The sequence below is a fragment of the Aethina tumida genome, chromosome 7, assembly GCF_024364675.1.
Source record: "Aethina tumida isolate Nest 87 chromosome 7, icAetTumi1.1, whole genome shotgun sequence".
NCBI classification, from domain to species: domain Eukaryota; kingdom Metazoa; phylum Arthropoda; class Insecta; order Coleoptera; family Nitidulidae; genus Aethina; species Aethina tumida.
The window spans coordinates 13,967,602-13,984,333 of NC_065441.1; the positions used below are offsets into that span (position 1 = coordinate 13,967,602).

The window sequence follows — 16,732 nt, forward strand, 5'->3', positions numbered from 1 at the left end:
CAGAAAAATTTACCGCCGTAACGATCAAAACAAACATTATACATTATAATCACAGTTGAAACACTCACAAAACGCTGTCAAAGGGCAACGTATCCAAACCCTTCGGCGCATCAAAATATGAAAATTTAATGAAGCCAGCGAATCCACGTCGAATTAGTGATAAATACATCTGAGTGTAGTTTAATTTGTAGAATTAATGCGTCGGCGGGGGCGCGCGGGGTTCGTGTAGCGTCATAAAACTTATGTCGTTCCAGTAATTGATGGCGTTCAAACAATACGGACAGACCCTCGACATGGGGCAAAGTCTATATGCTCCCCGAAGCGTAACAGGTTCAAAGAATAATCCGCCAGTGATTTTAATACGTATTATTTCGGTAGCTTTGTATTATATCAGAATATCTGATTAACGCCGCTTTTTAGCGACAGAGAGGTGGAACTTCATCAGATACGAAACGTATTTAGCGACGAAATGAATAAATAAAAGGAATTTTAGATACACGTTTCAAAAGAAAACACAGATGTTGTCGAGAGGGGGAGTGCAAACACGGAGGGTCGAATTATTACCTTTTTATTATTTCTCCTTTATTATTCAATAGCGCGATGCGTTCGCCTAATTTTTATTTACTTACGTCACATCAGGGAATGTTCGGTGACATTTTAAAAACCGCCCAACTCGTCCCAAAAATCCGGTAATCTAAACAAACGTCGCAGCATAGACGAGAATAGTCGTCACGTCATCCCTCATTCACGAATTAATCCTGCTCAGTGGCGAGGACTAATAACTATCGGCGGGATAAGTTGTAACGGGAAATAATCCTGCGGGCGACATATTCCGGCGCGTCGCTCTGGCATTGTGGCTTGACATGGCCAAATCCTGCGGGAGTTTGCTGTCTGCGGCTTAGATCCTTGTCACATCTATACGCCTGTATTCTGGATTATTTCTCTTTTTACAGCGGTAGGTGCTGATATCCTACTTACGCGGATGCTTTTATGTCTTTTACGGCTGTGCCACGAATTATACTTGTTTAAGAGAATCGGGGGAAGTAAGATCAAGTGCGTCAGTTTCCCTAGCATGGTAGTTGTTTGGCTGGCATAGGAAAGCTAATAATAAAATAATATTTCTTTTGTAAACAGCGCATCTAAATTTAAAATAAAGTAATTTAAATGACGACGATATCCCCACGGACCTCTATATTGCCAGCATTAAAAGATTCATAACACGGACGACAAAAATAGTGAATGAGTGCTTAATGGCACTTTTGTTCTTATTTTTAAACGCGCCGCACGATATATTATATTCTTAAGTACGGCTTTTAAATTCACCGAATATCCAGTTTCAAAGTGTATTAATATAATTGTGGATATAAATCAGCTGGAGAAATATTGTTTCATTTGTGCGTTTCAACGCCGTAGAATGATAATTTTGTCATCAACATTTCAATTCATTTCGGTTGTCAAAACAATCAACTCGCGGAATTTCCAGTTGAATATTAAAGTCGCATCGAATGACGTCAGACGGATGACAACAATAAAAAAGCGCTTTGAAGGGTCCAAAGATATATTTGCTTGATGCGCAGACATTTTAAGAATTTCTTTTGAAAGTTAATTGCACTAGAAAAATTATTGGTGTTAGTTCTTCACTAATTAGAACTTCAGGTGCTTTGCATTTTTATCAACATTCGCACTTGTCATCTTAAAAACGTTTTATGCTGTTTTCCTCCTTTTGAATATTTCAAGAGCATTCATACCCGCTTAACCGTAAGGTGTGGTACTAACAACATTAACGAAGTTATCTATTAAAATCTCGATCTGGTCTTCTGGGTTTTTTGACCTTTAAGGATATTATTTGTCTTCCAGTTTTATAGCCCGGTTGCCAAAGCTGTTCCTGAACTGTTGCGACACAATTAATTAGAGCGTGGGCGTGACCATCTAAACATAGCATCAAAAACTAATCAGGGCCACTTTCCGACCGAAAAAAGCGAAAAATCTCGACAGCCGTCAGCGCCCGTTACCGTCAAGCCGCGAACAATATTAGTTTCGCCGAAAAGCTGCGTCAGAAGGCCTTTTACACGTCATCTGTGAAATTCAGCACGACAGGTCGCGTGTACCCGACCACTTGGGGGAGAACATGTTTCTACACATCACTTTGTTATATTGGCTTCCCTGGTTGTTTCATCCCGTGGGGATTTACATTCTCCGCCTAGCTGTGTTTTGCGGATGGATTTGTGGTTTTGTAAATCGCTTTATTATCAACAATCATGGTTCGAAAACAAACGGAAACGTTTGTCGCACCATACAAAAGCTCATCTCTTTGATCAAGATGTAGTAAAAGATATTGAAATAGTAAATGGTTTGAATGGATGTTGTTAGAGTGAGCAAACGTTGGGATATTATAACACAGCCCATAATGGTTGTAATAGTGATTTAGCTCCGGCAACAAGAGCCGATTCCACCACATTAACATGTACTTGAAACAGTTCACACATAAATGTATAAGCACGCACATAATTCGAACGGCAAAAGAAACACAAATCAGTGCGACCACTAGACATTGTTTATTATCGAACAATTGAAACGCATTAGAGCAACTCGAATATTCCATTGGCAACAAATAAAGCTGAGAGTTGTAAGAGTTTATGGACTGGGAACCGCTTATGCAGCAGTACTATAATACCTCGATGGCTCGGACTGATTTACGATCGCTGTTCGGCTGAGTGATGGGCCGCTAGGAACAACAGGCCTCACGTGTTACATAAATCCGGTCGAGCCGTCGAAAGTGAACTGAAAAGTGCCAGCCAGGACATCCAGGTTGCGATATCTTTACGATGGGCATTTAAATTTACCGGCCGAGATCGTTACTCAGCGAACGCTTCCAATTGATTGTCCCCTTGTTTTTCGGACGCTACCTCATTCCATCATTCGCATTTTATCACGCCACCAAACAATGATTTTATCCAAATACTGGACGCTCGTTCCTTCATTCTTCGTGATGTTGAAACTTTTCAATTAATTCTCTTAAATCAATATTAAAAGCTGTACTCAAGATGGTTTTATATATTTTAATCAAAGGGTACGATTATTGAATTATATTGAATATAACTTGAAACTGTTCAAGCAAAGTTGCTCTTAAAATCTGCTTATGAAACAACGGGGTACATATTGGGTACTTTATTATTCCTTTTTAATAAAAATTGCACTTAGACCATATTTATAAAGTTGTTTCGAAATGTTTTATCATCAACTTTTTTTCTTAACCCAATAAAACGTACAAGATACATATTTCAGAGCTTTTTTATGATACATCTCATTATTATCTTCCAATTAAGAAGAGCCTTGATCTAATTATTATATTTTGGTTTAAAACTTCTCTATTCTTTCTTTTTAAACTTTCTTACACCTTGTTTATAAATTTGTTTCAAACTGTTTTATCATCATCTTTTCTTCTTAAACCAATATTAATAAGACGTAGTATAAGAGGAAGCACCATCTAAATTTGTTTTTCAATTTATTATGTCAAAGTACTTAAACAAGTACCTAAATAAAACGTAAAAATGTGAAATTAAGTGACTTAAAACATCTTCCTTCCGACATCACTGTTTTAATGTTTTTCCAATTTGATTTAGATCTTCAAGCTCTATTTTGAAGACATGTGGTACCACATCTTCAATGTTTTCATTTTCACATCAAAGATGGCACCATACAAGTAACAATTAATAACCATTATAACATAGATTGTTTTAGTAGAGGAATTACCAATTTTGTATTTGAATCAATTATGTCGGTACTTAAATAGGTACCTAAATAAAACATAAACATTTGAAATTAAATGAGTTAAAACTTCTTCCTTTCGATATTTATCATCGTTTGAATGTTTTGCCAATTTGTTTTAGATCTTGAAGCTCTATTTTGAAGACATGTGGTACCACATTTTCAATGTTTTCATTTTCACATCAAAGATGGCACCATAAAAGTAACAATTAATAACCATTATAACATAGATTGTTTTAGTAGAGGAATTACCAGCTAATTTTGTATTTGAATCAATTATGTCAAACTACTTAAATAAGTACCTAAATAAAACATAAATATTTGAAATTAAATGGGTTAAAACTTCTTCCTACCGACATTTATCATCGTTTGAATGTTTTGCCAATTTGATTTAGATCTTGAAGCTCTATTTTGAAGACATATGGTACCAAATCTTCAATGTTTTCATTTTCACATCGAAAATGGCACCATAAAAGTAACAAATAATTACCATTAAAACTTAGATTGTTTTATTAAAGGACGAAACCTGCAACTTTTAACAAAAAGGTACTATTGTACTGTGCATTTGTTTAAAATAAATTTGACCTTAAAAACATTATTCAACTATGTTCCTTCTTCTCATCCTCACAATCTTTCTTTCTGGTGCTTGATCCAAAATTTTCTTTTTCTTATCTAATTAACTATTCGTAGTACTATCTGGTAATATTACTAAAATTAACTTAAATTTACATTTATATATTTATTTTTACGATTATTATTTTCGATTATTAAATTTTACCCAGCTTATCATTAAGTGTTAACCAAGTCTGCTAGAAACCCATTAGAAAAAGCCGTTTAGTCCAGCATTAGCTAATAAAATAAATGCATTTCCAGTTATCTATCTTTTAACAGCGGATCTATTATTTTCAAAGGATTTTTTTTTATTTTCAGTAACATACAACATTTTCAATTTTACGATCCCGACTAAAATAGAACCGTTTAATTTTGAAATTTATAGCCAATGCTCTTTATCTAAATCGTACAGTGCACATTCATGTTATCATCGAAATAGTAATAGTAAAACGTTTTACGATATGAATTTTGAACCGCCACAAGATTGAGTATTATTTCCAAACAATCCGCACAAATAAGTCGAAAATAAAATTCTAAATTTATAAGAAAAATTCGGGTAAACAAAAGGCGGGATTCATTACTTCATAAATTAGCTGCCGCGTTTCAAAACAAACCAAACAAACTGCTTAATATCATAATCACCATTGTTGTACACTTAATGATTTATGAATTAAACAAAACTATTCAGAATAAATGTTGGGAGATGGTCCAAACAATAGATTATTGTGATACGTACGGACGATCTGGTTTAAATCAAGCCGGCCAGACGCAGCCAACACTTTGAAATCTCCCCGCCCCAAATCGGTGGCATATGGATGCCAGATGTAGCGTGGCAAATTTGCGAAACAATGGTGTATTAAATTTAACGAAAACAATATCGCATCTCGAAATAATTGCCGTTCCTTTTTCACGTCTCGTTTTTACGATCGCCGATGAAAACGCTGTTGTGTCGATTACCAAACAGGAAGCGTTTTTTAACGATGTGTGAGGTTTGGTGCAATTGCACGGGTTTGAGGAAAAGTTGTTTTGCTGGTGAGTGATGATGAGTGAAGGCGGGTCTTCGAGGAAGTCGGGAGTGAAACGTTTTATTCGATTTTAAGTGTGTAACTTTAATATTTTGTTAATGTGGTGCATTAGCATTCAACCTGGTCTAAAATCAATATCGTGTCCTCATCATAGAACGTTAATATTGCATGTGCATGTTTATGGACTTGAAATGAGATAAAACGAACGTTTCGAATAATTTTTTTTGTAATATCCACCGCGATTATTTCCCCATCAAACGCGTGAACGCGCTTGTATCATTCGGAAATTAATTATTATGGCATTCCATACATTCTATCGTCGGTTGTAAGTGCTGTGTTAGATTGTAAATCCGTGTTCGAAAATAAATAAAAGGGAAGAATTTAAACGCATTACGTGCCTCGCGGTGATAATGCTGACTGTTGGTTCGGACGTGATTAGAAGGAAGGCGAATGTCGATGTCGATGTGGATGACGATTGTGAGCTGAGCATTCAAATCGCGACTGTTTATTTTTTCATCTGAACGAATCCGACTCGGAACGGATCGAGTCGAAAATACGCTACATAAAAAGTATTTTTATGTATTTAAAATACTTTGTATCGAATATTTTCATTAGTGCAGTGTTGACTCGACGTTTTCGGCAACTTTGATCTTTCGTCACGTGATCGCGCACACTTTATTCTTTTATAGTTTTCCTGATTCATTATATACACTGGTCCTTGTCTCTTAACAGTTGACGTCTGGTGAAATTTTATGTCTCTCACGTGTGTATACAATGAGTTTAGTCCGTATTTTTCGTCACGACGTGCGGCCATGTTCCTGTTTCATCTCGGCTACGGCCATTTACTAATAGACTTTATTTGACTGCATCCCAATGTTTACACTTCACTCTATCAAGTCGTTTGTCAGGAGGGAAAAAAAGCGCGCTGCCGAAACGAGAGCCTTTGTTCTCCGTTGTGCTGTTATTTATCGTGTTTATCGTCGCTCGATTTTAAATAAGCGGAAATTTGTCTCAGACATCTGCATAAATAACACACCATTCATCGGACAATAAACTTATTAAAATTACTGAATATTTCTCTTTGTAGAGTGCCGCAATAATTTTATTAAATTGCTAAATTGCTGATTGCACATAAATAATTTGTACTTGGTTTTGATTACGAAGAAAATTGTTATCAATTAAATTATGATAGATTAAAGTAAAACTACTAAATGAATAAAATCCTTTTGAGAAATTTATTAAAACTTATATTTTTTTAAAATTATATAAAAAATACGTTTTTTCTGATTCTGATTCTGATTTTTTAAATAAATTTCAAAATTATTATATAAATAAATAGCTGAAATTATTGAAATATTTGAGATTTTAGAAATTTTTTAAATTTAATACACATACATCATATACTTTGATCATTTTTGATTTTTATTATACAAGTAAATTATTTAACATAATATTTATAATTAATTAATGAAATTAATAAAAAAATCTTTATGAATTTTAGATTTCATTTTAATTTAATCTAATTTTCTAATTTTTTTCCATTTTTTAGTAAAAAATAATATAACATATTCATTTTTTAAAATATGTAAACGTGAATATTGAAAGAAGGATATATTTTGTAAAAATATTATATTATTATAAAATTTTATATAAATAAATGAATAAAGTACATTATTATATATAATACATATAAATAATGTAGTATTTTTTTTAATTCTTATGTTTTAAGCTGTTTAAATGAAACAATTTTTTATAAATATTTGAAAAAATACTTGAAAGAAATTATTTATTTAAATAATATTTTCCCGAAATGATAAATCCTAATAATTTTTTAATTTTATATCTATTGTAAATATTTTCTTTTTTACAGAAAAATCATTTTTAAGATAATTAATCGTTTGTATTGAGAAAAATACTTTTTGTGAAATGATTTGCATTAATTAATTGTAATTTAATATAAGTAAATAAATAAAATAAATTCTTATTTAGATATATAATACGGTATTATTCATTTCTGTATTTTAAAAGATGAATTGTTTAAAAAAATATAAATGTATTGTATTAATATCTGAAATAATACCTGAAATAAATTAAATATTTAAGTATTTCTTACTGACATGAATAAATCCTTACAAATTTGAGATTTCATAATAATTTAATTTAATTTCTGTTTCACAAGCAATAAATTAATACAAAGGCACTTCGAAAGGTCTTTTCTAAGGCTTTCTATAAAAAATAAGATAGAAAGATCATTTTTTAAGGTAATTAAACTAAATTTATTATAATTAAGTATATAAAATAAATTCTCATTGATATGAATAATACGATATTTTTGTTAGTGATATAATAACTAAAATATGAATTGTATAACAACACATTTTTTATATTTTTTTGTAAATATCTGAAATAAAACTTGAAAGAAATTAATTATTTAAATAATATTGATTATAATTAATCCTTATAAATATTATATTTCCTAATAATTTTATAAATTCTCTTGTATAAAATGTAAATTCATTTTTATATAAAAAAGAAGAAAATCATCAATTTTTAAAGTAATTAAACGTTTATTTTAAGAGAGATACTTTTTGTAAAAAGCTGTTTTTTTATTTATTCACGTAAAGGATGAATTTTTTAACAAAATGTAAATGTTTTGAAAATTATTTTTTAATTATACGTGAAATGACAATAAAAAATATTAATTACTTAAATAATATTCCTGTTAAAATAAATGAATCAATAAAATAAACTTCTATTAAATATCTTTATTTTGTGATATATTAACAAAAAAATATACATATTTTTTTCAAAATTTAATATTTTGTAAATATTTAAAATAACAATTAAAAATATTACTTACTTATATAAAATTCTTGCTAAAATTTAATTTAATGATAAGAATAAATAGAATAAACTTACTTACATTGAATGTATAATACTATATTTTTATTTTATTTTTATATATTCCATTTTCAGCTGTTTTGTGCTATATTAGATTTTTTTTTTCAAAATGAAAATATTTTATAAAATATTTTTTGTAAATATTTGAAGTATAAATAATTATTTAAATAATATCCTTGATGAAATTTAATATTGATATTTAATATGAATAAATAAAATAATCTTTCATTGAATACTGTATTTTTTACTGTTTTATGCTATATTAACGTAAATATGTAAAAAATATGTTTTGTAAATATTTGAAATAACAATAAAAATATTCATTATTTAAATAATATAAATAAATCAAATAAATTTGATGTAAATAAGTAACATTAACACCCACTAAAATAAATAATAAAAACATAACATTTGTTAAATTAAAGTGAATATTATATATTATAAATATTTTTTTTATTTTAGTAAAGACGTTTCTATTAAAAATAATTTAAGTAATGCTTGATAGAAATTAATAATAATAATAAAAAAATCATTCATTGAGTGTTCCTATTACTAATTTACCCCAATTTCTCTTGCACAAGCCATAAAATAAAATAGTTATGTTCAGCACCAGAATAATATAGTCCCCCGAAAAACCGCACAATGTATATAATTCTCCCATACAAAATTAATAAACAGTTTCCACAGATATCTACAGTAAATCATACAGTACCTACCAGCCAAACATAATCACCAGCTAAGTAAACAAATGGAACAAAAATAAAAATAATTAATATTTCAAAACCGCGCTTGTGTTATTCTCTGCGGCCAGAGTTCATAAATCATACGGCATAGATTTATTATCATCTGGTTTTCTTGTGCAGGATCTTTATTATTTCCGTTTCTGTTTTGTCTCTATTGTTTATTATTTTTTGTGGCAGATCTATTTTAATGGCCTCTAATAATAAAATATATTTAATATCGCGTACTCGAAATAGCGGGACTAAAAGTGGTTTCAATGTCACTTTTTTAACGGACAATACCGCGGAGACGGTGTTGCGTATTTTTAGACGGTAATTAATATTTGTTTTGGACGGAATAGGTTGAGAACTTTCATTCTCTCGCACCGCAAACGGGATCACCTACGAAACTCTGGATTAACATTTTTAAAACCTATATTTAATATCCGGGCCTTTTTTTCTTAAAATATCTCTTAAAATTATTTTAATTTTAGACACGCATAAATTTTAAATATACAAGTGTGTATGGCGTGTCATAAAAAATTTTAAATATTTCATAACAATTTGTTGATGTTAACTGGTAACATCGTGTAAACGTCCATGCGTAAATTTACGATCGCGGTAATCGAATATTCTCGCAAAAAAATCAATCGTTAAATTCGACGCCCGAAGAATCCCAGAACATCCATCCCAACCTCAAGCGTTAAATCTAAATATAGTGCAAAAACCGAAACGCCTAATTTATTATTCCGTAATGTCTTGCGACAGCACGAGATAACTGGCAATTTTTCATACCAGACACCCACATAAAAAAAATTACAAATCTTGAAAGCAGTACATTGTATTAATTTAGATTATTACAAATAGATAAGGAAGAATATGTTCTTCCGGATGATTTATATGACAAATGTTCTTTGATGGAACCAGGGTCGGAGCCAACACATTTGGAAGGAAGGAGTAAAAGTGTTATTATTTTTTTACACACATTAACAAATTCTATCTATTGTAAGTACAATTTTCTGGGTTGTTTGGCGTTGTTTTCACAATTTTTCTCCTTCAGGAATCAGTTTTTCAATTAATAAATCTATAAAATAACAATTTAGTAAGTTCTGTTGGAGTAGAGTATTCAGATGATCGAGTAGATCAGTACTGTTGCACAGTACAAGTGTAATAAATTCAGTTTGCCTTCAGTTTGGTCTGAAGATTGAAGGAATTGACGCCTTCCTAAGTCAATATGTCTAGTACGTCTTCATATGTAGCTCTTAGTCGTTCAAAAATGAGATAGAGGAAGTGGAAAGTTTGGAATCCAATCCTGGAACATCGGCATCTGTATATGGCGTACAGGAAACCGAATACAAGCAATCATTGTTAGACCCTGGCTGCGTAGAGACGCAACACTCATAAACGAAGATTTTATAGTGATGAGTATCAATATTTACGATATGCATTTAGGTTCTTGAAAACACCAGAAATATGCACCGGTCTTAGCGGTGTACAGTGAATGGAAGATAAAATTGGCGAGCTGCCGACATATATTTAGTAACCGTGGGCGTTTTGGCAACCTGCGATTATTTGGAAAAAAGGACCATGGAGAATGTAACAGATGGACAATTCTTATATCTATCACTCCTGGATGTACGGAGGAACCGAATATGTACACCGCAATTTAATAAGGCGTGGAAAGTGGGCATTTCCATCACCTCAACATTTGATCTACGATCCTCGGCCATTTTCACCCATAAGGAAATATTATAATAGCAGTTAATGTCACCGGTTTCACATACATAATTCCAGTAATTGTTAGCAAGAATAATGGCCGAGTTGTCGTGGGATTGACATAATAATTGAAAATCGCCGACCATGAGACTGAAAATTATAGGTACATAAAACCTTAATGGCCGTTTGAACTCCAACATCCCTAATTAAATTCCCATAATGACCAAGAGCTGCGTTATTTATTACGTTTTAACTATCCGTTATTGCGATGCTCTTAAAAAAAACTGTATCAACGTGTCACTCACAAAACGCTTACAATAGTTAACGCTAGGCGATACAAGATTGATGGCGCAAGTAATACAGATTTTTGTACACATTTACAAGTGTAGTCACCTTGCTCAGCTATTTCGAAACGGTCGTAGATCGCGATACGATTCAATGGAGGATATGATTTCGTTTTATTTCCAACGCATTAAAACAGCGAGATGAGTTGATGGCTGACAATCAATCCCGAAGGATGGACTTATAAATGCTCGCATTCATTACGTTAGAATCGAAAAAATCATCGTTACGTGATAGTTGTATGTTAACCATAAACACTTAGCCGATCTAACATAACATCAAAGGCCGAGTGATGTGAAAAAGCGATCCCGACGGAGATGATCGACCTCCAGCAAGTATTCTTAACACCGCCCGTTCTTGTTCCAGTAATTAACATCCACCGGAAGTGATAGATCATGTCGTAATAATGACCGACACCAGAATATCTGCTCCGGCCCCGTCATGTTCTTCTTATTCTTGCGCCCGACTCTGCCAACTCTCTCGCGACAATTCCTCGGCTGTTGCTAATGCGGACAGTTTTATTAAAACGCACGAATTCTAAAATATCTGTTTCATTCATTTCGAATTTCCGCTTGACGCACACGAATCTCCCGTCTCGCTCCGACCTGCACGATGATGTCCGTCACAGTGGTTTTGTTTTTTTTTTTTTATTTTGTTGGGGCGTTTTGGTGGGCTATTTATGTTCGATGAAAATCGGCAGCCACACACCGAGGCCTGGACCATTCATCAGCACGGGATAAGTCTATTATGCGGAAAAATGTGCCTTCAGTGTGGCCGAAATGTCACAGCCCACCTTCAGAATTCCATCCGATTCAAATCGGATGGATCTATTTAAAGGATTTTTGGTCTTCCATTTTTATAAACTATTATCAATTACTGTTTTCCTTATAAAGTGTTTTGTTTCAGTCGACCCAACTGGCCACGGAAACTCAAAAACAGATGGAACTGCAACGGCGACAGCAGGAGCATCTTCTGCAGCAGCAACAGAAGCTGCAGGAACTTCAGGGACAACTCTCTGCCCAATATGCGGCCAGTGGAGCTGTCGGACCTCAGGGTCTGATGTTCCTGCCGTTCCTGGAGCAACTGCGTGGCCTGCAGCCAGGAGGAATACCGCCGAACGTGGCTAAAGCTGCGCTGACCAATCATGTGAGTTTCCTTTGTTTGTTTGTTTGCGTCAGAGTAAATTTTGGCAGTGATGCTGAAATTACTGTTATTATTAATTGGTAACAATTAGGATTTATTGCGAAAAGAGAAAACGCCGTTTACTAGAAACATAAAAAGTTTATTAAATAATAAATCGATATAATTAGCGATTTTAGCGTGTCTAGGAACGTCTTGTAAAGCGTATAATTAATACAAACTCCGAATATATCCAGTTTATCGATCAATAAATCCGTGCGCTATAATATTTCATTGGACTAACGTAATACTCACCTGGAAATATTTACACTTGTTTTTTAGAGTAACTTTCTACACGGATTACATTCACCTGTGCCTTCCTCATTTACATAATTGTCTATGTTGAACTGGTGGCTACATCTAGCGGTTAACACCGGGAACTCTTCATTGATCTCATATAGTTTTCTTTTTTTATCGCGTTTGTTTTTATTGTAAAGTTTTCTATAATGTTTGAAAAAGTAAAAACCTATATTTAATCGGTAAATTAGTTCAAATAATGTCCATCTCTACTCGCTTAAATTGATGTTATAATGGACAAAACTTTGATCAACTAATTAATTCTAAAATATCTTTAATTGTGAAAATACGTAAATATAATCATTAATCACAAAGCGAATAAATTACAATTTTAAAATTAATGTTGACTATTCTAATTATTGTGTTTTTCTAATAATGATTTACAATAATTTTTATATATTTATTCATTAAGAAGTTAACAATATGCCATAACAAATTTATAATTAATTAGTTCACCAGTTCTCCAACTGATTAGACAATAAATGAGTTTATTTACTAGTTTTTTAAAAAATATAATTGCTCAATAATTAAATCTGGTCTTAGTCAGCGCCATTTGTCATAAATAATTGTTTCTACTTATATATCAATTTTTAATTTAATAAATACGTTTATTGTTTTTATACATAACTTCTTTTACGGTTTAATAATTTTATTATTTCCGATTTCTCCAGATGCTTCCACCCCATCAAATACCAAGCTGGATCTCAACCTCGCACCTCGCCCAACTCTCGGCGTCAGCCGAAAAACGGTCGCCGCCACCCCAAAGAACCCCATCGCCGCCTGCACCGCCATCCGACCCCGACGCACCCCTTAACCTCTCCAAACCAAAATCAAGTTCCGGTTCCGCCGGTTCCAGTCCCCAAACCACGCCGACTGGCTTCAACAACAGCCTGGAACAACCGATGGCGGCCACAACACCCAAACTTCTACCTCCCAATCTGGTGATGCCGAGGGCTTTCATGCCCTACGCGGGGTTGCCGCCTCAGTTTCCTCTGCCTCCCACGGGTGATAGGAATAAAATGGGGAAGGATGGGATGATGAATCCTGACAAGCAACCACATTTTCCGTTGCACGTGTACGGATTACCTGGGGCACCTCATCTTCCCGGCGCTCCCAGACCAAAGGACGATGGCATGAAGGAAGACGGTGATTTTATGGCGGCCTGCCACTGTAAGTACTTACTACTTAACTAAACAATAATAAGTATTCCATGTTTAAAAGATCGTTATTTATTGATGTATGTTTTCTGTTGCAGTGTGGGGCCAGGAAAGCAACTTTAAAATGGATGAAAATTCGGAAAAGGCCAAAATAATCAGACAACAACCAAAAAGAGATACCGAAAGTAAGCCACACATTAAACGTCCCATGAACGCGTTCATGGTGTGGGCAAAAGACGAACGACGGAAGATTCTAAAGGCGTGTCCGGACATGCACAACTCCAACATATCAAAAATTTTGGGTGCGCGATGGAAGGGCATGTCCAACTCCGAGAAACAGCCATATTACGAGGAACAATCGAGATTGTCCAAGTTGCATATGGAAAAACACCCAGACTACAGGTAAATTGAAATATTTTTTTTAATAATTGGATGTGTATGAACTATTATCTTCTTATAGGTATCGACCACGACCAAAACGAACGTGTATAGTGGACGGCAAGAAAATGCGCATCTCCGAATACAAGATGCTGATGCGCCAACGACGACAGGAGATGCGCCAGCTGTGGTGTCGGGACGGCAGCGAGATGAACTTCATGCCGAACCCGGAGGTCGGATCGCCCGCCACCTCCACGTCCGGTATCTCGTCGGTGTCGCCACCGCAAGGTATGATGAACGGTGCCGGCCCCAGTTCAGAATCCGGATTCTATTATCCGGACTGCAGTCCGTCGCCGGACATGAACTTCCCGCAGGAACATATGGCGTACGATTCGAGTCCGAGGCACAATGACGACGACTGAAGATGGGCTAAGAGGGATCGGAAACTCCCTTGGTATTAATTATTGTTGTGAGGTTTGGAGATCCGGACCGGATTAATGAAGGGACGAGTTTGTGCCATTGAAACATGTAAATGGATATGCCAAAAGACTTTTTATTAAAACAATTTTAAAAACAAATTAGTCGGTGTTGTATTTGTATTGTTATGTAGATATATTGATAACTATTAAGATCTTTGAACTATTTATTATTTCTAGTTTTAAACTGTATTTGTTTTTATTTTTCTCTTTTTTTTCTATTCACTTGACATTGCATTGCCAATGCAGAGCTTTTAACTATGTAGCTAGGATGTTTCAGAAATATTATAGAATTCGTTGAACTGATGCTTTAAACTTTGTAGAATTGTAAATTAATTTTGCTTTAAGCTTTTCTTGAATCATCTACAAAATATACAAAAGCTCTGCTTGTTATAGAAACGTCTCATTGTTGTCAAGTTATAGAAACTTTTTTACACAAAAATTGTAAATACTGCTGATTAGTTTTGACGAATTGTGTTTTATTTTTTGAGATGTTTTCTATGTGGCTCGAAGAAATGTTGTTTTTGTTATATTAAGTTTGAACTTTTTTGCGACATGCAGCAAAAACAGTATTTACTGGGACTGGTCTTCTATTATTTGATGTCGCCACAAAATAAAGTTAGCTTTATTAGAATATAAATCGAAATGTGTATTATTGAAAATAGTATGGTACAAATATCTACTTGAATAATACGAAGGCTAGATTTTTTTTTAAATCATCGTGCAATGTACCTTAATAATCGTTTTTCTCAACTGTTGATGTTTATATATTTTAATATTAGAGCCAGTACTTTAAGTAATTATTATTTATTAGTAGTTTTTTAAAAATAATTGTACAGAAAAATCGATTTCTATGCTATGGTTTAGATTTACATAAAAAGTACTTAGTCATAAAATATATGAATATACCCCATATAATCCACGTAGTACTGTATTAGCGATGGAATAAAGATAAAAATGTAACATTTCCTGTAAAAAATTCATATTATACATTTTAGTACTTACACAGTCACCGAAAACTGTACTTACATCTTTGTCGGTGCCTCTATTCGTTTTAACCGAAATTAATTGCATTTTTGGCTTTATTCTAATTAGCAGTATATCTGGTACATTTAAGTCTCAATGTCATACATCAGCTCACACAAACACGTGCCATAAAAATATACATCTGAAACGATTTACTAATTATTAACTCTTAACTATATGTTCAATGTCGATAAAGTCAAGGGAAAGCTCAGAGAAAAGTCCATTGTAGCAGAAAATTACGATTCACTACTGGTAACAATGAAATTGAAGCAAACCGAACGTTTTACACACAATACCGGCATTTGAATAATTATCAACGAAACAGAAAATTATTTTCCAATTAATCGTTTTAATTTTTTTACAATGGGAAACACTATCTAGCCTTAATTATTGTTATGTTGCGGGTTGGTGCTGTTTACAGTTGCGTAAATCGTTTCTAAGTATAAAGTTTTTGAGGTAGTGTAATGAAATTTCAGAGCATGTACTTAAAATAATCATAAAATGGAGTCAGAGTTGTGTAAAAAAGCAAATTTAAATGAAAAAATGTGATACCTGGGCTTAGGTATAGTGTACAGTTTTTAGTTATATAACATGTATGGTGTGCACAAGATTTAAAACAAAAAATTGATATCGGGAATGTGTAGTGCATTTAAGTTATTCCATGATGCATTGTAGGGCTAGTGAATGTTTGTAATAAAAATTTAAAATTTTTGAAACCATTCTCTTATTACAGTTAATATGTGTAAGTCAGTTTAGCACGACAAGATGACATCTTATATTAGTTCATAGGATCATTGTTCTTTCCTGTGCCAAAATCAAATGAATAAAATATATAATAATGCGTGGCGTCTTTTCTTTACTTTATTGCCATAGGAAGCGGTTTTCCAGTCCATGAGTCCCTCGACCACACTTTACTGACGTGACGCAAGAGCGCATAAAACAATAACAAGAGAATAAATTAACAGTATTTCGTGCCGTTTTGGCATTGAATTAATAAAACCTGTTACGTAATGAACCAATTGCCCCATCTCAATTTCCATAACATGTATATTAATCTTTGTGTTGATTAATTGCTGTTATTGAAATTGATTGATAGTTTTGAGACAGTTTTGAACAAATTTATTGGGATTAGGTGG

The 16,732-nt window shown here is 33.2% G+C and overlaps 1 protein-coding gene across 4 annotated transcripts in view; it reads left to right on the plus strand.

Annotated features, from left to right (window-relative positions):
• Positions 1 to 16,437, plus strand: part of LOC109601132 (transcription factor Sox-13) — a 242,767-nt gene extending 226,330 nt beyond the window's left edge. For all 4 annotated transcript variants that reach the window (XM_049969579.1, XM_049969578.1, XM_049969581.1 and 1 more), the window contains 4 exons: positions 11,990 to 12,229; positions 13,231 to 13,729; positions 13,815 to 14,118; positions 14,177 to 16,437. In XM_049969579.1, coding sequence (XP_049825536.1) covers positions 11,990 to 12,229; positions 13,231 to 13,729; positions 13,815 to 14,118; positions 14,177 to 14,516 — 1,383 coding nt within the window. In that variant the 3' untranslated portion in view covers positions 14,517 to 16,437. The remainder of the gene's footprint in view (positions 1 to 11,989; positions 12,230 to 13,230; positions 13,730 to 13,814; positions 14,119 to 14,176) is intronic.
• The last annotated feature ends 295 nt before the right edge of the window (positions 16,438 to 16,732 follow it).